At 39.7% G+C, this 21,215-nt stretch overlaps 1 protein-coding gene across 1 annotated transcript in view; it reads right to left on the minus strand.

Moving 5' to 3' along the window:
* crybg2 (crystallin beta-gamma domain containing 2) overlaps window positions 1-21,215 on the minus strand; it is a 101,921-nt gene that overhangs the window by 36,605 nt on the left and 44,101 nt on the right. The window contains exons 5-6 of the mRNA XM_055157455.1: window positions 13,228-14,299; window positions 7,181-7,882 (exon numbers count right to left, since the gene is read on the minus strand). Coding sequence (XP_055013430.1) covers window positions 7,181-7,882; window positions 13,228-14,299 — 1,774 coding nt within the window. The remainder of the gene's footprint in view (window positions 1-7,180; window positions 7,883-13,227; window positions 14,300-21,215) is intronic.

Here is a 21,215-nt window from a genome sequence, read left to right on the forward strand (position 1 = left end):
CGTCCAGACGGAGACTCGAACCATACGAGCTTCTCCAGAGCTCATCGGGGTCTAGGTGCGTCATGGGAATCTAAACTATTTAATTTTAATGAATTATTTGTTTTTATTTACTGTGACAGTTAACAACAACCATATTGGGCTCATATTCAGACATTTCTGTGCCAAACATTGTCCTTGTAGTCTTTATGGAGCAACCAATCACAGCCCTTGTGTTCGTCGGAAGTTAAACGTGTAGTAACTTTTTGTCCAAGATGCACGTTTACGGCACAAGCTCGGCACGGCAAACACAGCAAGCTTTCTGATTGGCTTTCATGTCTGTCAGGAACCTGTGAGGCACTTCTGCGTAGATTTGATGCAGAACTATAAACCGACCTGTAACTTGAAAACTACCACTACATAACATCGTAAAGTGAAACAGAGCATTTTCAGCTGAGATGTGGACAGATTTATACAGGATTACACAAGCATATGTGAATGAAACAAAATATAACTCCAGGTCTGTTTTTGATGAGGCGACAACATTCTAACATGGCTTTAAGCACACAAAGAGTCAAACTGTCAAGTTGCAGATTTATTGAGCCAACATTTCCACAGATTTGATTTATCCACATGAAACTGGAAACTGGCACCTTCTTCTCTGTCAGCAAATAAGCAAAAGTGTTTTTTTGTTCACAGTAGCTTCAGAAAAGTGCTGCCATAATTCAGGGACCATTGTTATCAACTGAAAGGAGTTTAAGCCGTGAGATTAATGACAAGTTTGTGGAGCCTATCCCAAACAAATAATAATAAGGTTCAATATTTGGGGATCAGAAGTTCAGATATTTCATTCAAATACAACTCTAGGTATGTGGAGTATACAGAGCTTTTTCCAAATTTTTATTTTATTATTGAGGGGTTGTTGGTTTAACTCTTTAACTATTGACTGTCTGAAATGAATTGTATGTACAGTGAATGTGCTGGTGTTATGTACTTTTGTGTGATTGTTGCTGTTGTACTTTTCCCTGTCCTGTAGATTATTTCACATCAACCTGCTGAGGGACTAATATGTGCTGTCCCTTTACATATAAAACAGAAATTCTGGCCTGTACCCTCCGTCTGAACTTAATTGTAGAGCTTGAATCCACAATTATTTATGATTGGCAGTTGTTCCATCATTTTTATGTAAAAAGATAGCCAGGCTGGCGCCACCTAATGCCTCCGCTACAAATTCTCTCCAGCGACTAGGTCAGGAATCGGAATACACTAGACAATTTGCAAGAACCCCAGAAGTTTTAGACCGCACACTGGCCAATCAGTGAAGATCTGTGAAGTCATGACGTCAAACTGAAGTGCCTCTCTCGGTCCATTTTGTGGAACAGCACAAGAGTAAACAAAGCGTTCGAGATGGATGTAGACGAAGACAGACATTCTGTGTTGGCAATGATTCCCGAGGATTTAAAGCCAGAACAAAGAGAATGTTTGGTGAATTTTATCAAGGGGAAAGACGTTATTGCCCTTCTTCCTACAGGGTTTGGTGCATTGCAGACGTCACGACCAAACAGCAGCGATTGGTTAAATAAAAAAAGTACCCGCGTACCGTCAAGGGAACGACTCCTAACGCTGCGAGGTCTGACGGTTTACACGAAGTGAATCCGGCTGATGAATCAGGCTAGTAAAAAGATGCACTACATAACTTTCCTGGTGTAGGATCTGCCACCTGCTTGTTTCCATGGAGATGTTATCACTGTGCCTTATGGCTTAATTGTCTACAGAAATAGCAAGTGACACTATGAGGGCAAGTTACAGGTCAGATGTATGAAGAGGAGATGTATGGCCCGCGAAATAAAGTTTCTGTAATTAAACAGAAGCAAGATGGTTAAGTTTAATGCCATGCTTTGTAATACTGGCAAATATACATATATCACCATGGAGACAAGGCAAAAAGTTACATAGTGCACCTTTAAATCCAAATGGTTTTAAATGTAATGTCATTTTTTTTTCTATTCAGGTTTAAGCATTGACAAGGACTTCCGCTCAGATGAACTGGCCTCACACCTCTGCTACTGCATTCTTATATTTCGATGAAGTATTTTATAATGGCTTTTGTTATTATTCAAAGTAGTTCCACCTGTGTATAAAATGCGCTGTACAAACAAAGATGCCCTACCTCGTCATGCCTGTTGCTTCTGCAGTACCAACAGCTTTGCATGTCTCAAATATTGGACCAGTGCAAACTAGAGCGCAAAATATAAGGTCTGAAAAATAAGCAGACACCCAGGTTAAAACTGGTGTCACAAGATTTGAAAATATTGAGAGCTGCGTGTAATGATTACTTTTTTCTAGGGATGGTACAAGATGTCACGCCACACGATCTTGCGAGACAAAACTGCCACAAGATCGTGCACACAAATGATCTCGTCTGATTTTTTTCGATGCGTTTACATTTGGTTTGGACAAAAACGGGTTACATGGTGGTGAGTTACATCTCTTACATTTCCAAAAAGCAGTACTAGAATGAAAACAAAAGTATGAAATCAAATGAATTTAAAATTGTGAGGCCAAAATTGGAAACTGAATCGTGAAATGTATATATTGGGAATTGTTAAAATTTCATCTTGTCTCATTCTTGTGGATCAAACCTCGTCTGGTCTTGAGGAAATGGTTTCGTCCCATCCCTACTTTTTCTACTAATACAAAAATGTTTAAAGGTGCATTGTGGAACTTTTCTCGTAGAGAATCAGTAGCTTGTTTGTCTCCATGGAGTTGTTTTTGCCTGGCCTGGAATGCTTCACAGTACAGTATTAAACTTCTCTTTTCATGGAGACAACCAGAAGGTGCAACCAGACCAAGTTACAGATCAGATCTCTGGAGGAGCAACCCCATTCGCAGTAAGATGTTTACATGTTTTTCCAAGGTAGTTTCATTGGTAAATTAAAGCCACCTTAGATGCTATGATCAGTACTGAAAAAAAATAAATAAATACACACATAAACACAGCTGAAATTTTGACTATAAAAAACAAAATTTGTCTTGTCCCAGTACAAATATATTGTATAAGCATCTAATTATAGTCTTTCTAAGTCTTTCATGATCTCAGGAAGTGCGCATTAGCATGCCAGTTGTTGTTAGCTGGAAGGCAAAACTTCACACTGGTCTCTGACAGTTGCAAAAAACTCATCATGGTGAATAATTAGGATGCTCTGAATACATAAGGTAAGTGAGGAAGAATTTTGGTCTAAGGCTGTGCAATTAATTTAATTTAGCGATTCTGTGATTTCGATTTGTGTGTCAAATGATCTCCAAACTCAATCCAGTTGAAACAATAAAGCTTAAAAGTTTATTTTGTTTATTAAATAAGTATATTTATTGTAGAACAGCTGGATATATTGTGTATTTTGGATACATTTATGTTTTTCTCCCTTATTTCATGTTCAAAGTATATTTTATTCATTTTATGTTTTAAACATCGCAAAACTGCTCTAAGGTTCATATTTGTAGCCTATATTTATTTTCAATTTGAAAGTTTTGTGTAAATTATCAATAAAGTGTTTTTTTGAGAGAGAAATGCTGAATAAATGCATCATGTTACTAAAAAATAATCGTGATTTCAATATTGACCAAAATAATCGTGATAAAGATTTTTTCCATAATCAGCTTTATTTTGGATGACTGCAAAAACTACAAAGGAACTAGTTCAGATTTTCACATTTTTTAGAAGGTAACAGTGCCTTTTTTTTGTGTTGCACATTTAATACTGACTGCATTACTTATTGTTGTGGTATCAAAACTGGTCCCAAGTCTTTTCCTTAGCACAGAAACAGTATTTAAAATGTTTGTATCATGAAGTTAGTTTATACCTTAAAGATGCTGTTCTGCCTCTGGGGATCTCGCACAGAAGGATTAAAGACGCTGTACCTGATTTTTAGTGTGTTCAAAATGTCAAAAACCGAAGTAGTTCATTCAGAGCGAGTTAATTATTCACTAGGATGAGTTTATAAGAGCTTTTTTCCACTCTCAGACGTATAACATAACATAATAGGCAGTTTAAAGAAATCATTATGCGTCTTTTGAGTCATTACTGTCATGTGATCCGTGTTTGGTTTGAATGTACAGTTTCTCGCACACTTCTGGATGCGTCTGAACTCGCCCTGATCCAATTAAACATGTTTCTGTATAAATGCGCCCTCAGCCACGGCACAGGACTGACAGCTGCTGAGACAAGCATATATGTGAACTAGAACACATAGATTCTTCTCTTTCTCCTCCTCTCTCTCTCTCTCCTGTTCAAGCTAATCTCTCTCTTCCAACTTCTCCGTCTCCCCTCCACACTGCCCTGCCCCCCCTATCCCCCCTCGCTCTCTCCCCTCTCCTTCCCCTTCTATCCTCCTCCTCTCTTTCCCCTCATCTTTCTCAGCTACAATCTGGTCGTCTCCCGATCTCTTTTCTCTTCTCTCTCCCCTGCTCAAACTCCTCTCCTCCACTATTCTCTCTCTCTTTCTCTCTCTCTTCTCTCGCTCTTCTTTCTCTCTCTTTCTCTCCCTCTCCTCTTTCTCTTCTCCTCTCTTTTTTCTCTCTCTCTCGCCTTCTTTCTCTTTCTTTCCTTCTCTCTTTCTCCTCTCCTCTTTCTCCCTCTCCTTCACCCTTTCATGCTCTCTCTTCCACTCGTCTTTCTCATCTACAATCTGTTTCTCTCCCAATCTCTTTTCTCTTCTCTCTCCCCTGTTCAAGCTCCTCTCTCCCTCCATCTTCTCCTCACCTGTTCTCTCTCTTGTTCAGCTCCTCTCTTGGCTTCTGTGACCCCTCTATGCTCTTCTCTCATTCCTCCCCTCTTCTTCTCTCTATCTATTTATCTATCTATCTATTCCCTTGTTCTCTCGCTCTCTTTCGTTGTTTTTACTGAATGAATGCGCCCACAGTCATGGCACTGAGACAGAGCAGCTGCTGACTCTGCACGTGTCGACGCGAACAGGTGAACGGATACGACTCAGGTACTCCTCCTTTTTTCTTTTTCCTTTTTTTTTCCTTCTGCACCTCCTCTACTTTCTCGTCTCTCCATCCTCCCTTTCAATCTCCTCCTCTTTCTCTCCCTCTCTCCTTTATCTCCTCTCCTCCCACTTTCCCCCAGTTCAAATCCGATCCCCTACCTCCCTTTTCATTTCACTTCCCTTCCGATCACTTCCTCTTTCACCTCCCCTCCCCTCACATTCGACTCCCACTCCCCATCTTTCTCTCAATTTCAGTTCTCTTCTTTCGACTTAAATCTGCTTCTCACTCTTTCTCTCCCTCCCCCACTCAGTTTGCCTCGTGCACCCTTTCCTCCATTCCGATCGCTCCCCCATAGGCGTTCATGTAAAGGTCTAAAACGTGACTCGAGCCGAAACTTGATCCAAAAACAGACATTCCCACATTACAGATACAATGTAAATGAAGGGGGAGACGTTATTCTAGTACAGAACATACAGCCCCGCCCACATCGCTGCCGTTTAACCGTCTGAACTCACATCAGGTTTTCTGCAAAGACACTCATTAAATTCTCTGGAACAAAAACATCATAAACTTTTACTAGTTTTCACAATCTCACAATGGCAAGTGAGTTAGAATTTAGAATAGAGACTTACAGGGCTCTCCATCCATCTCTGCTTATTTTTAGTTATGTACAATGTAAATTTCACTGTAAAGGGATTGGAGAATGGCTGCTGCTCCTCTGATGTGCTCGGATATGAAGTGATTTCATTGAACTATGGTAGTGCATTTAAAGCAGGCCTATTCTGCAATTCTGCGTTCTGACTTTTCAAAGCTTTTAATCATGTTATTAAGGTTTTGCGTCTATGTCAAAAAACCATGTGACCCGGTGTTTATGCCGCCATATTGGAGGCCAAACTATCCATCTGGATAGATTTATTTGCGATAAAATTTGAATTGAACAATAATGGTTTTGACCTGTGTTGCTATTGGATGTTCTGCTAAAGAAGGAGGTCAAAAAATATATTTCTATTGGATCCCGGCTGATAAAGACTGTCAGGTGATGAGGACTGAGACCAGGACCAGACCGGGACCAGACCGGGACTGAGACCGGGACAGAGACCTGGACTGAGACCAGGATCAGCCCAGGACTGAGACCGGGACTGAGACCAGGACTGAGACCGGGACTGAGACCGGGACTGAGACCGGGACTGAGACCGGGACTGAGACCGGGACTGAGACCGGGAAACGGCCGTTATCCGTTTTTTTCCATTATTCATTTAAACACATAACGAATCATTTATTCATTTTGGTTGTGGAGACAAATCATGAAGATTTTATTTTTTTTTTTTTTCGTTTTATTTTTGGTTTTATTTTGAAAAACCAATGAACGAATGATAGATGGGATTTTTGAGTGTCCAGAAAACTGCTATATAAAACTGCATTATTATTTTTATCATCTCTAATTCTCCAATTTTATTTTCTTAATTTGATTCAGCGGTGTTGAGTACTCATTTTGGTACGAGTGAAAAAAAATGAAAGAAAAATAAATAAATCAGCTAGTTTGATCAGCAGCTGTCCATCCATATGTCTTCTTTAATTGCAATATTATAATATCTAAAATGACTTAATAAAAAACTGAAAAATGCTGAAAATTGCGGGGTCCAGTGAGGTAGAAGCCTATTCCCAATTTCCACCTGTCTCTTTACGGTAACGTAGTCATAAACATCATCATCATCATAACAAAGCACCGCTCTGTAGATCACACCACTGGGCAGCTCATGTTTCACCTTTCATTTGTGCCAAAGTGACTACGGAACGAATACGGTGGCGGTGAAAACGGGGGCAGATCAGAGCAATGACGTGTTGAATACAACAGAATAAAGACAAAGAGACAAAAATGCAGAAGAACATGCATGAATCACTCTGAACACAAGTTTGAGAAGGTACATGAGAAGGGAAAACCACTATAACATGGGTAAAAGCTTTACTTTTAAATCAGTACTATTTAACATAAAAATGATGTCAAATTATCCATAATCTAACCTCGACTTTGCTCGTACTTGCAGAAGATTACTACACACCCCTCAGTTAAAAAGCTCCAAGCATATCACTGAATTTTGATCGACTGGATCTTGATTAAAAATTTGATTAAGTGCATCGCTGTGAGTGAAATTCTGAGTTTGTGATTTCATGAGACAGTTAGATTAAAATATAAGAAATAGAAGTCATGACTCACATAAGCATCGGGGAAGGCTCTGTACTTGGACAGCAGGTTCCTCTCCGCCTCGGGCTCTTGTTGGCTCTGGAAGTGCGTGTTGGCGTGGATATTGTTGAACATGGGGGCCCCCTGTTGGAGCCCCACCCCGCTGTCTCCGCTGAAGCTCCTCTGCAGCAACGGCGCCCCCACCCGGATCGGGGCGTCTCCCATGGGCGCGAATGGCCGGCTTAGCTCCAGGGACCCGGTGGGGCTCAGGAGCATTGTGGGGCTGTTACCGGAAGGGGGCGAGCCGATGGAGAGCGAAGGCGCGCGGCTCATTCTGGCGGTGTAATCCTCTCCTCCGGTTAGCGACCCGGAAGACGACGAGGAGTTCAGCAGGAAGGAAAAGCGCTCAATACGTGAGGTAGAGGAATCGTTTTCTGTGCTCTCTCTCGGCGGTAGACTCATGCGATCATTTGAATGTCCAATATCTGGGAGAGAGGCGGTCCGGAAAAGCGTACGGTGAGATTTGGTGGGGTTTTCGGAGTTTTGGTCGATGGAGGACGAGCGGAAACTGGAGAAGATGATGCTGTTCTCGAGTCGTGAGCTGGTGGTGCCGTTGAGGAGGTGGGGGGAGTGGAGCTCTTCCGGAGAGGCGTTGTCTTTGGAGGTCTTCATCACGATGCTGTTAGCAGTGGAGGCGCGCAGAGGCCGAGTGCCATCCTGAAGTCTCGTGCCCTCCTGAAATCTAAAAAGGGCCAATGTTGTCATCAAGAGAAAACGGAGATTAAACAAGCAAAATTGTTTTTCACACTTCACCTGTCATCACGCTTTCTTTGTGCCCTAAAGTAATTGGAAAATAATAGGAAATAGTTGAAGATATGCCAAATTAATTATTATTTTCTGATGTGTTATGTTTCCTTATCAAAAACACATCTGGAGTCATGTTTTGTTTAATTCAGACATGTTTAAAACTCAAACCCTGTATATTTAGGATGAGTTCTTCCCTCAAACTGAAAATCCTCCTTGAGATGTCACATAGTAATACAGGAAGTGCTCCACTGTGCTTTTAAACTCCATAAACATTCACTAAAACCATTTGGATGAACTCAGCTCAGAATTGCAAATATCTGCTGAACTAAAGGTGAAAGGAGCTGTGAACTTGAAAACTACCGCTTCGGAACTGTAGACCGACCAATAATAAAGGGTTACTCAAACATGGGTGAACGAAACAAAACACTACGCCGGGTATGTTTTTGAAGAGGTAACAACATTCTAGCATGGCTTAAACCTTACAAGAATCAATTTTGTGTAATATAGAACCTTTAAGATAAGTCCTTGTCCCATGCTGACAATGAACAAGGCAAAAAGAAGCAATGTTGGTATGAAAATAAAAAAGAAATTCAACAAAAAGAGTGTGTTTTGCCATTTTGTCTGTGTGCCCTAAATTTGCTTCTGAATTTGCCCTCTCACCCCTTCTACCATTTCAGGAACAGAAGATTGTTTATGGATGAGTTCACTTTTGCACATTCACCACTTCAGAGTTTAGCCAGGCTGGTGCCACCTAGTGCCCCCGCTCAATTTCATTTCTCTCTAGCGCTTAGGTCAGGAATCGGAATACACTAAACAGTTTGTAAGAACCCTGGAAGTTGTAGACCGTGCACCGGCCAATCAGGGAAGCGCTGTGAAGCCATGACGTCAAACTCAAGCGCCTGTCTGTGTCCCTTTTGTGGAACAGCACAACAATAAACAAAGCGGTCGAGATGGATGTAGACGAAGACAGACATTCTGTGTTGGCAACAATTGCTAAGATTGAGGAGAATGTTTGATGAATTTTATCAAGGGGAAAGACGTTATTGCCCTTCTTCCTAAGGGATTTGGCACATTACGTACGTCACGACCAAACAGCAACGATTGATTAAATAAAAAAAGAACCCATCTACTGTCGAACGAACGAATCCTAATGCTGCGAGGTCAAACAGTTTCCATGAAGTGAAACCGGCTGATAAATCAGCCTATTCAAAATTAGGATTAAACCTGAAACTAAACTTGGACTAGATCAAAGTCACACAAATCAAGTCCACATCAACACTGAAATGACCTCAATGTAGGATCAAATAACAGTGTGAAAGTATCCTATAAGGTAATATGGAAATAGTTGTTTTGAAGATATGCAAAATTCATCTTAAGGCATACATAAACCTGCACAATTTTGGGACAGTTTTATCTTGTGTGATCTTTTGGCTCGAGATCTTGCCCCAGAAAAATACTTTCCCAGAAAATATTGTATATTGTAGAACCAGTCTGCCTCTTCAGCCATCACTCTCTCTTTTAGGGGTGGGATGAGACACAGATTTCACAAGACAGGATAAATCATGAGATTAGGGCCACGAGAACAAGACAAAACGAGATGATGACATAATTTGTAATAAATAAGTAGTACAATCCATTTCACAGTTTTGTCTTCAATATTTTTATTATTTTACTTTCATTTTATTTTATTATTTTACTTTAGCGGTGATTGTATAACTCACCAGCTCTTCACTCTTTTTTTTTTATCCAGGTCAAAGGTAAATTCAGGAGGCATCTTAAGTTATTAGGTTCTTTTTTTCAGACCAAGAGTTTGTTTTCATACTTGAGAGTTTCGACTGCTCACTTGTGCTCTTCCTCAGAGTGGTCACGTGATGTTGCTGTGACGTGTCCGTTCAGCTGTGGAGGCAGGACGACAGCGCCATCTGCAGTCCAACTTCCTCAGGACACTAGTCCAGGTGTGTGAAAGTAAAAAAGCCCCCTCGTCCTGGTTTATAGTCTTGTTTATTAGTTTTTTACTCTCACACACCTGGGATACTGTCCGGAGGAAGTTGGACTGCAGATGGCGCTGTCATCATGCCTCCACCAGAAGGAAGACGGCGCCAAAACCTGTTTAAATCAGCTGAGCAACACGTCACAGCAACATCACGTGACTCTGAGGAAGACCTCTAGTGAGCAGTCGAAACTGTCAGGTATGAAAAAAAACTCTTGGTCTGAAAAAAGAACCTAACAATATAAAATATCGGACAACCAAATGAACCTCACTGGACCGGCAGGAGATCTTGTCCCATCCCAACTCTCTTTTCACTCCAGTTAATCTAATCAATGATTAGCTACCCCACTCTGCCATACGTGTCTGTTTAAGTATTTCCTGGTTTAATTTGTTATAGAACCCAATGTTTTTTTTCCCCCATTGACCTTTTCCTGTTGGCTCGGTAGAAAAAAGTCAAACAATAGCCAAAACCACTGCTGGCCAGTGGGAGATAAGATAGGATTACACCATTATGTAACATCGCTGGTCCTCAGACTCTCCCAGCCCGGCTCTCTATAAGCTCCTGTGTAAATCTTGCAGCCTAATGTGAAAACAGACTTGGCCATAAATTTTTACTTTCCACATGTTTCAAACGATAAGTGTAAGAACTAACAGCTCTTTGTGAGTTTGCAGTAAGCTTCTACAACAGTTGAGTTTCTAATTTTGATCCGAAATAATTAAATGGCTTGATTTTTTTCCGTGTATTTGAGCGAACTTGACTCTTGTCGTTGAAAAGTGTTGTTTCAAAGGGCTCTTATAAACTTTTCGTGGTGGACAATTAGGATGCTTTTAATGTGTAAAGTAAGAGAGGAAAAACTTTGGACCATTGCAAACCGATTAAAATGAACTAAAATCAGATACAGTGCTTTTAAAATTGGAAATCATTTGAACTATAATGTGGTCAAAATATGAATTGTGACTAAAAAGCTGTTTCAGACGTTTCATTGTTACAAAAAGTTACATCCTGTACACAGCTAGAAATGAGTTTACATACAAAATATCAATAATTAAAAGGTGCACTATGTAACTTTTCTAGTGTATGGTCCTGAAAATGTATGTTCCCATAGTGAGGTTATGGATTTGCCTGAAATGTTCCACAGTATAGCATTAAACCCATCTATCGCCGAGGAAACACGCAGCTGACACCATGAGGTCAAGGTTAGCACTGCGGAGAGGCGCTCACAGTGAGAACGCAGGTTTTCAAGTTTGTTTGTTTTTTAGCAAATAAATGCAGGATAGATAGGTTTAATGCTGTAGTGTGGAACATTCCAGGTAAAGCAATAACAAAGAAAAGTGTGTGAGTGTGGTTGGATAAATATTTAGTGCTATAATGGAAGTAGTAACTAATAGAAATGCTCAGGTTCAACATTTGAAGATTTCGTTTTTGGACATTTCATAGATTTCTAACATTAATAGTGGTTTAAATATGCTGAGAGAAGGACAGAAGACCATTTTAAACTGTAGGGATGTAAAAATAACTGAAATATCGTGATATTGTATCATCAAAATTCTCTCAATAATATTGTGGGCCATCAGAATATATCGAATCTTAAGTTTCTTTGCAACAAATTCATTGTTATTGTGCAGCAATAGGTAAAAAAAAACAGTGGGAACTACATAGACCATGATCCTTTGCTCCATTTTGGTTTTAACTACATGAAGAAATAGCAGTTCTAAGCACTTTTAAATCTTAGTTCTCTGAATTAAGTATTGTCAAAGCATTTTAAGAGGAAAAAGTAGCATATTCACTATTTTGTTAGCCTCCACAAAATATCGCAATAAATATCGTACCGTGAAGATTTGGATATCGTTACATCCCTATTAAATGGTAGAGGCATCGTGGTTTAAAATATGCTGAGAGAAGGACAGGAGACTATTTTAAACTGTAGGGATGTAACAATAACTGAAATATCATAATATCATATCGTCAAAAGTCTCAATAATATCGTGGTCCATCACAAGATATCGAATCTTAAGTTTCTTTGCTAAAATTTGTCGTTATGCTGCAGAAATAGGTAAAAGAAACAGAGGGAACTACACAGACCATGATCCTTCGCTGTTTTAGTCCAATTTATATGATGAAATGACAGTTATTAAACACTTTTAAATCTTAAGTTTATAACAAAACCAAAGTCTTGTCAAGGCATTTGTAAAGCAAAAAGTAGTATCATACCATGAGCTGCATATCGTGAAAATATTGTATCGAGAAATGTAATGAAACCAGTTTGGACAAAGAACTCATTATCATATTTCTAAACCTGAAATATGAACTTTGACAAGACATGTTTCAGTGATTTAAATGGTTGAACATGAAACACTTTTTGCCATTTTCTTCAGAGTCTTTAAGAAACTATTTGGCTTCTGGTCATGAGATGGTTTAAACTTGATCTGCAGCACATATTTACACAGAGGCCTTGCATACATCCAAACTCTGCCCTATAATTATACATGTTTACAAGTGTAATATTTACGATGCAGCGTTGTCACATATAACAAACGACTTTTTCACACATTTGCAAAACTTACAGCTATTATTTCTCTACATACAAATATTGTTTTTTTTGTAGAATTGCATTTTATATAATTGCTTTATTTTTAAATTTATTGAGCTTCTATTCTCTGTATGTTGCAACACTGGAATTTCTCCACTGTGAGACATAAGATAAGAACTTTTATTTAGGTTCTCTTATCTTACAGTTGGATTTTGGTAATTAGTAATGTAGTAGTAGCAGTAGTAGTAGCAGCAGTAGTAGTAGCAGTAGTAGTAGTAGCAGTACTAGGTAAGCTAAATTCACATTTTCATTTAAAATTTGAAAGTTGAAATTCACAATGGAATAAATGTAGAGCAATTTTGACCAAAAGCAAACTACAAACTGAACTTTGGAAAGATACTTTTTTTTTCTTTTTTTTTTTTTTGGAGTTGGTGAAAGGTAAAGATACTTATACAACAACCACAGCTAATTAAATTGACTGATTTTTTTTTCCAAGTTCTTGACTAGATATTACTATTTTTTTTGAGTTTACTTGGTTTTGCTTATCCATAGTTTCAGAATGCAAAAAAACTAGGGCCATTACCATAGTGATTAACAAGTTAAAACAAATAATATTACTTATGAATTTGAAGAAAAAGTTCTCAAAATGTTGCACATAAAGACCTGAAATCCGAAAATAGTAACAGAAATAAACTGCATTGTGTACTGTGCTGTAACCAAATATATTCAAATACTTATGTACAATAACTGACCTGTATTGCTTGTTGTTTCATTAGCTCCAGTGGCGACCTCATGTCTCTTAAACTGCTTTTCTTCAGCCCAATGTCCGGTGGCAACATGTACAGGCTCCCGTTCAGCCCGTCCACTTCGGTTTTATGATTGTTCAGCATCATGGAGTTGGCTGTGACGGGGCTGGGTGCATCTTCCACTATGGGAGGCAGAGACAGAGATGACGAGAGGAGACTGGACTGCGCTCCCCTGGCCGACAAGCTCCTTATTCTCATGGAGGGCCCCATGTTTTTCAGCGTGTCCACTAAACTGTCCATGTCAAACTGGCTGGGCGATTCTTCTGGCGTGCCGGGCGGCGAGGCGAGCGCTCCTACTCCGGCTGAAACCGGAGAATCTGGCTCCAAGTCAACGAGGGTAGCTTTGAACACGCCACTGAACTCCTCTTCCTCCTCGTCTGTCTGTATGGAGTAGCGACTAGCATCTGATCTCTCTGCCTCTCCCTCTCTCCGCTCCAATGCAGGTGCAGAGCTAGGCCCTGCCCCCTTTTCGCCTAAACCACGCCCACTTCCTGCGTCTGTCTCATCTGACCTGTCACTCAACACTTGGCTGAAGTTACTCGCAGTTTGGGAGGAAATACTTTTGTTGTAATCTATAGCCTCGGGGAAAGAAGTAGAAGTAGCAGTAGTAGTATCAGTAGCAGTATCAGTAAAAGTAGTAGTAAAAGACTTCAGTGTGTACTTAGATGGGCTGAAAGTATTAGGCTTGAACTGATAAGCTCCTTCATATCTACTCTTCCATTTGTAATCTGTATCTAAATCGGCACCGTTTGAAGTTACTGTAGTAGTAGTAGTAGTAGTAGTGATAGTTCTGTCCGAGTCCTCCGTTTCTTGCTTGGTTTCGTCCTCGTTTTCGGACACGAGCGAGACCTTTCTGACCCTGGACTTGAGGTCTTCGTTCGGGGGAGGGGAGCTGGTCTTAAGGGACAGCGTGGTGCTCAGGCTGCTGTAGCCTAAGCTCATTTTGTCAGAAGAGTCCAGCACAGAGGGGGTTGAGAACTTCTGCTCGAAAACTGAGGTGTAGGAGGAGGAAAAGGACCTGGAATATAAGATAAAAAGACGATTAAAACCAAGACTACACGTTTTTGGAAAATTAAACTGTTTTGTTTTTTTGTTTTTTTTGTACATTCATTGTGAGAAGATTCAGGATTTGTCAAAAATGTTAGATTAAATCTATCTACCTCAAGGATGACAACTAAAGGCTACATTACAGGTCACATCTATGAAGAGGCCCCCCACTGAGTGAGAATTATTATATTTTTGAGCAATAGAAACACACATAATGAATAAAAGCTAGATAGATGTGTTTAATGTCATACCATGGAACTTTCTAAACTAAGCAATGGTCCACCAGAAAAGCTGCATAATGCCTTTAACATTTGAGAGCAGACCAAAATATAAACTAATACAAGATCCCTGTGCATTTCAGAACAGGTTTGTACAGATCTAAACCACAGGTACAAGAATGTTTCTAAATGTAAGTGTTTTCAGTTAATGACCATTTAAAAATTAATTGCAAACAAATTGACTACTAAAATTATCATCAGTTGGAGCCCTACATGCCAACAGTGGGATTTGAACAGTCAATTTCTCCTTACGACCTCTTGGTACATTTATATAATTATGCTTTATAAACTTCGATTTCGACAGACTTTATTGATCCAGGGAAATGACTTGGACACAGTCGCTCACACATCACATTATATTACAATAAAAGCGTAAAAATAGACAAAAGAACCAGGACTGGACCAGGGTCTAAACCAGGGTCAAAACCAGGACTGGAGTAGGACTAAACCAGGACTAAAACAGGACTAAACCAGGGTCTAAAACAGGACTGAACCAGGGTCTAAAACAGGACTGGACCAGGGTCTAAAACAGGACTGGACCAGGGTCTAAACCAGGGTCAAAACCAGGACTGGAGTAGGACTAAACCAGGACTGAACAACTAGGACTGAACCAGGGTCTAAAACAGGACTGGACCAGGGTCTAATCCAGGGTCAAAACCAGGGTCTAAACCAGGGTCTAAACCAGGGTCTAAACCATAACAGAACCAGGACTGGACAAACACTAAACCAGGGTCTAAACCAGGACCGAACAAAGACTAAACCAAGTTTTAAAGCAGAACAGAACCAGGGTTTAAACCAGGACTATACTAGATCTAAACCAATGCTGCACCAGGTCTAAACCATGTCTAAACCAGATCTAAGACAGGACTAAACCAGGATTAAACCCGGACTAAAGTAGAACTGAACCAGAACTAAATATAAAATGGTAATTAAACTTCTAAATAAGAACCAATAAAATAGCAAGAGACTGGTGTCAAATAATATATTATATAAATGTACAAGTAAGTAAAAAAACAAATATAGCAATAAAAACAACAAATATAGCAATAAAAACACAGTATATCACAGTTCTATACAAGAGGTCGTAAGGAAAACTGGTCTATTGTTACTTTTGTTATCTATGTTGATTTTATTATTACTATTTATACTGTTGCTGTTTGTTATTATAATAGAAAAGTCTGAGTCTAAAAAGGGTTTGAAACTCAATGAAATCCAAGTGTGTAAGTGTGACTGTGAGCGGTTCACACAGAGCAGAGTTGAGGCTGCAGGGCACTGGGAGGATCAGGTCTACTCAGGTCTAGACAACAAGTTTATGCAAATAAAGACAATCATTACAAGTAAATAGATGATCTCCTTTTGCAGTAGGGCTAAACTTGAGAAAAAAAGAAAAACATCCTGTAATTTTTCAGATAAGGTTTGTGGTTATATTATGTTTATGTAAAGTATATTTGAATATGAGAGAGTATCCGGAGAAATGAGCAGTTCATCCTGAAATTAACTGCCAAACTAATACAAGAATTCCGTGCTTTTCTGAGTATCTTTGCTGAGGTTTTAAGATCCTAGCAGTGTCCATTTTATTTCATTAAAAAGGCAAGGTTTTATTCGAATTGCTTCTGATAAAACAAAATAGCATGCATTCTATGGTCAAATGTCTCGTCTAATTTTGATTACAGGAAAAACAAAATGCAAATTAGGTAGAGTTTCAACAGGTGAGTTTTGGTCCGCATGCTGTCATTTCTGTCATTCTTGGTTTGGGAGTGGACGCAGCATCCGGTTTAAGTTACTGTTGTCAGATCTACTTAGACAGGTGAGGTACACAATGCTCTACACACAATACTACTACAACTACAAGTACAACTACAACTACAAGAGCTCAGGGGCAGACTGTTCAAAATCTCTAACATTTTTGTGCAGGAATTAAGTGCACAAAAACTTGCCCAACCCCGGACTAAACCAGGATCTAAACCAGGACTAAACCAGGACTGAACCACGATTAAACCAGGATTAAACCAGACCTAAACCAGGATTAAACCAGATCTAAACCAGGATTAAACCAGGATTAAACCAGGATTAAACCAGGACTAAACCAAGACTGAACCAGGTCTAAGACAGGACTAAATCAGGACTAAACCAGGACTAAGACAGGGCTGAACCAGGGCTGAACCAGGATTAAACCAGGACTAAACCAGGACTAAACCAAGAATGAACCAGGTCTAAGACAGGACTAAATCAGGATTGAACCAGGACTAAGCCAGGACTAAACCAGGGCTGAACCAGGACTAAACCACTATTGAATCAAGGCTAAACCAGGTCTAAACCAGGACTAAACCAGGACTAAACCAGGACTAAACCAGGACTAAACCAGGACGAAGACAGGACGAAGACAGGACTGAACCAGGACTGAACCAGGGTCTAAGCCAAGACTAAATCAGGAATAAGACAGGACTGAATCAGGACTAAACTAGGGCTGAACCAGGATTAAAATAGGAATAAATTGATCCTAAACCTGAACCAGGACTAAGCCAGACTTAAAAGGACCAAATCTTCACTCATGTATACAAGTAGAACAGAGTCTAGCGCTGTGTTCATAGAAAGATTAGGGACTGGTTAAGACATAAACTGGTACTTGATAGTTGACTTTTGAAGTTCCTTGGAATAACAAAACCAGTGTAATTATAGTTTAAGTATGCAAACAGTTCTAACAATAGCACTTATGTGGAAGGGATGGGCACTAAACACACGCTTCCAAAGTTAGACTGTCAGGTCAAGAAGTTAAAGTGAGAGTGTTTAATTATGTTAATTGGACTTTCATGAGAATTCTCTTGCATTTAAGAGCTTTCACCTGAGCTTTGATTAGTGAAGCGTGCGAATGAAACAAAACAAAACAAAACTCTAGGTATATTTTTGATGAGGAAACAACATTATAACATGGATTAAAGTTCACAAGAGTCAATTTTGCATAATATAGAACCTTTAAGGCCCTGTTTTCACATACAAGGAGACATTTCCCTTCATTTGAATCCATCTTCTACACCAAACAGAGAATTAACCTCTGAAAATGAATCTTTCTAAAAATTCCAGCTAGAGTGGAGATTCTGGAAAACTACGGTTTGGCGTTTGAGTGTAAAGTGAGATAAACAAAGTTTTAGGAAGCTCTCACACCAAAAGTACGACCGATGTTTCCCTTTTGCTCTGATGATGATGATGACGTGTTCAGAGCAGCAGTCACATTTCTTCTGGTGCAAACACTTTTTGTGTGTTTGCATTTGCACACAGCTGATGGATCAGATCCCTGACCAGAAATCAATGAGGCTCGAAGGTCAGTGATTTTGTCACTTTTTTAACAGATCTGTGGAGAGGCGAGCCCGCTCAGTAATGCATGTTTTTCAAGGTATTTTTGACCAGTACTTACAACTATAATGAAATAAATGCTGCAAGTTTGAATCCAATCCAGGGCCCAGAGACTTTGCGTAGTTCTGATGTCGCTCGATGGCGTATTTATGCGAGTTCATGTAAACAAAAACTTTTTGGAAAACAATGCTGTGTGCACGATGTTATTTTGGAAAACGGAGGGAGGGAAATATTTGTATATACAGTCCCTGACAAAAGTCTTGTCGCTTATCCATTTTGTAGAAACAAAAGCTTATAACCTGACTTTAAATTAATCAATTGGTTTTAGAAATGTCTCATATGAAAGCTAAAACCCTCCCAAATTATGCTCAATATACTAAAATAAATTTGCTTCACTGAAGAAAAATTTATCATTTAATGAACACAGAAAGGTTAGATTTCAGAACATGTATATTATGATGTATATGAACAAAAAATCACTGAATAAATTACAAATTATAAAAAAAAAATAATATGAGAGCTGCATGAGGAACTCTATCACTGAAGGCCACTTAGTTCTGCTTTAAGAAGTCAAGGCTTCTGCAAATTTAAAGGTCCTATAAAACACTTTTTTTTCTTGTGAGTTTTGTTACCTCATCAAAAACAGACCTGGAGTTGTGTTTTGTTTCGTTCACACATGTTTAAGTAATCCTTTATTATTAGTCTGTCTACATGTCCAAAGCTCAAAATGCTCTGTTCCACCTTATGATGTCATGTAATGGCAGTTTTCAAGTTAACAGCTCCTTTTACACCTTTTGTTCAGTTGAGAGAGCTGAAATCATCCAAATCATTCTGGTGTATGGAGTTTAATAACACAGTGGAGCACGTCCTGTATCACAAGATGACATCGCAAGGTGGAACAGAGTGTTTTCTGTTTGAGAGAAGCCTAAATATTCAGAGTTTGTGTGTTGTATTTGCAGAGGTCGCTGGTGCTAGACTAGTGCATGTCAATGGTCATAGTTCTCCTGCCACTAAAAACAGTCTTACCCACTCCACAAAACACCCAAAACAAATCTATTATTACACCAGACTGTCCATGTGAATGTCTGTGTTGATCGAATAATGTTTGAAATAAAACTAACCTTGCATCGCATGAATCGTAGCATGTTAAGGGACTATTTTCTCATATATCAGTCCGCTGTTGCCAAGCTTTCTGTCAGGAAGTACAACTCACTGCTGCTGCTCAAACATAAATCCTTAAAATGCAAAGTTAGTTTTACTTATTCTATTGACACAGACATTCACATGGACAGTCTGGAGTAAAAATAGAATTGCTTTGGGTGTTTTGTGGAGTGGAGTGTTTTTAGTGGCAGGATAACTATGGCCATTGACATGCACTAGTCTAGCACCAACAACCTCTCCAAATACAAGGACTGGATGGAATATTTCAAAAAGTGTCTCCACACTAGGGATGGGCATTCAATGAAATTTTCTTAATCGATCGTCGAGATAATTAACGATCGATTAATCATTAACGTTTTTATATTAAAATGATCATCATTATTATTACTATCTGCACTCCTAATCACATCAGGGCCACATCAGCCCGTTTATTATAATGTGTTTAATTCAGTTTTGCGCAACTCTCACAGAAACGAAACGTAAAACCGCATCGCTAATTTGCAGAAACTAAGCGAAGATAAAACTACAGCTCTTGTGCGCTGTTGCGGTCAACTTCTGTCAGATTAAAAGACATGACTCAGTGGAATACAGGTTAGTGTGACCATATTTGCGTTTGTCAAAACCAGGACACCGTACGGGGGGTGGGAGGTGGGGACTCGTCATTGACATTGCGCTACTCTCACCTGGCAAAAGCTTTTTTTCCACTGGATGCCGAAACATATGTGCTGCTTTATACACTGTGCACATGGCCTCACACTTGTCCCAACCGGAATGGAAAGTGTGGAATTTCTTGTACAAGTCATCGTTAAATACGCATATGCACTTTGGTACGTTGCAGGCGGACTGACTGTTTGTGTCTCGCTCCTTCTGAGTGCAGAGAGCTACTTGTACGGACCCCCGTTTGGTCACGCTACGCACAGCAACCTACATTCGGTTTGTCGATTAAAATTTACGTAATCGATGAAATTCTTAATGATCAATTATTGATTAATCGACTAATCATGCCCATCCCTACTCCACACGTCTCCAACACTCTGACTCACTAAGAAATGAGGTCCTATGTCCAAAATTCCAAACTGTCTCTTTAAAAATTATGTGTAAGCTGAAAAATATTGCAAGACTTAATCTTCCTACATATGGTGGCACAGTGTTAAAGCCTCACAATAAGAAGATTCTGGGTTCTACTCCTGGGCGGTGCAAGGCCTTTCTGTGTGGAGTTTGGAGGTTTTCTATATCTCTGTAAATTTTCCTTTGGGTGCTTCTTTTCTACTACCACTAAAAACATGTAAGCGTTTTTTTTTTTATTAAAATTAATTAACATTTTGTCGGAACTAGTCACATTACAGATATTTGACAGATGTAGCTGGTGTCTTGCCCAAGGACCCAACACATGCCCTATAGAATAAACACATGGGAAAAGATTGAGTCTGAAGTCTGTACATTGCCACACCTTAAAAATGTTCCGAAACGTGCTATCCTCGAGACACAGGCACGAACACGGGTTAGAGAGTCCGCTCACACACACTCAGCCCCCCTAAGGTTATACAACACTGTGTGCACTGTCTGACAAAATACTCATTGTCATAAAAGAGATAGTCCTGGTCCCGTCCGGGGTCCCGTCCGGGGTCCCGTCCGGGGTCCCGTCCGGGTCCCGTCCGGGGTCCCGTCCGGGGTCCCGTCCGGGGTCCCGTCCGGGGTCCCATCCTGGTCTAGTGGTTAGTCAGTCCTAAAGGAGCTACTGCAACAAAACAATTTCTTGAAAATGATTAATAAAGTATATCTTATCTTATCTAATCTGGTTCAGTCCAGGTTCAGTCCTGGTTCAGTACTGGTTTAGTCTTGGTTAATCCTGGTTTAGTCCCAGTTTATTCCTGGTACAGTTCTGGTTTAGTTCCAGTCCAGTCCCTACTGATTTTGAACTGTTTCTGTACAAATATTCACACTGTGCAAAATAAATTGAATTTCTTTTAACATTGTTAGTATAGTTCAGGGTTAGTCCTTATTTAGTCCCTGTTTAGACCCGTTTTAGACCTGGTTTAGTCCCTGTTTGGACCTGGTTTAGAAATAGTTTAGAACTGTTTTAGAACTGGTTCAGAA

Source organism: Boleophthalmus pectinirostris, unplaced genomic scaffold (assembly GCF_026225935.1).
Source record: "Boleophthalmus pectinirostris isolate CB_2022bp ecotype Guang Dong unplaced genomic scaffold, ASM2622593v1 HiC_scaffold_21, whole genome shotgun sequence".
NCBI classification, from domain to species: domain Eukaryota; kingdom Metazoa; phylum Chordata; class Actinopteri; order Gobiiformes; family Gobiidae; genus Boleophthalmus; species Boleophthalmus pectinirostris.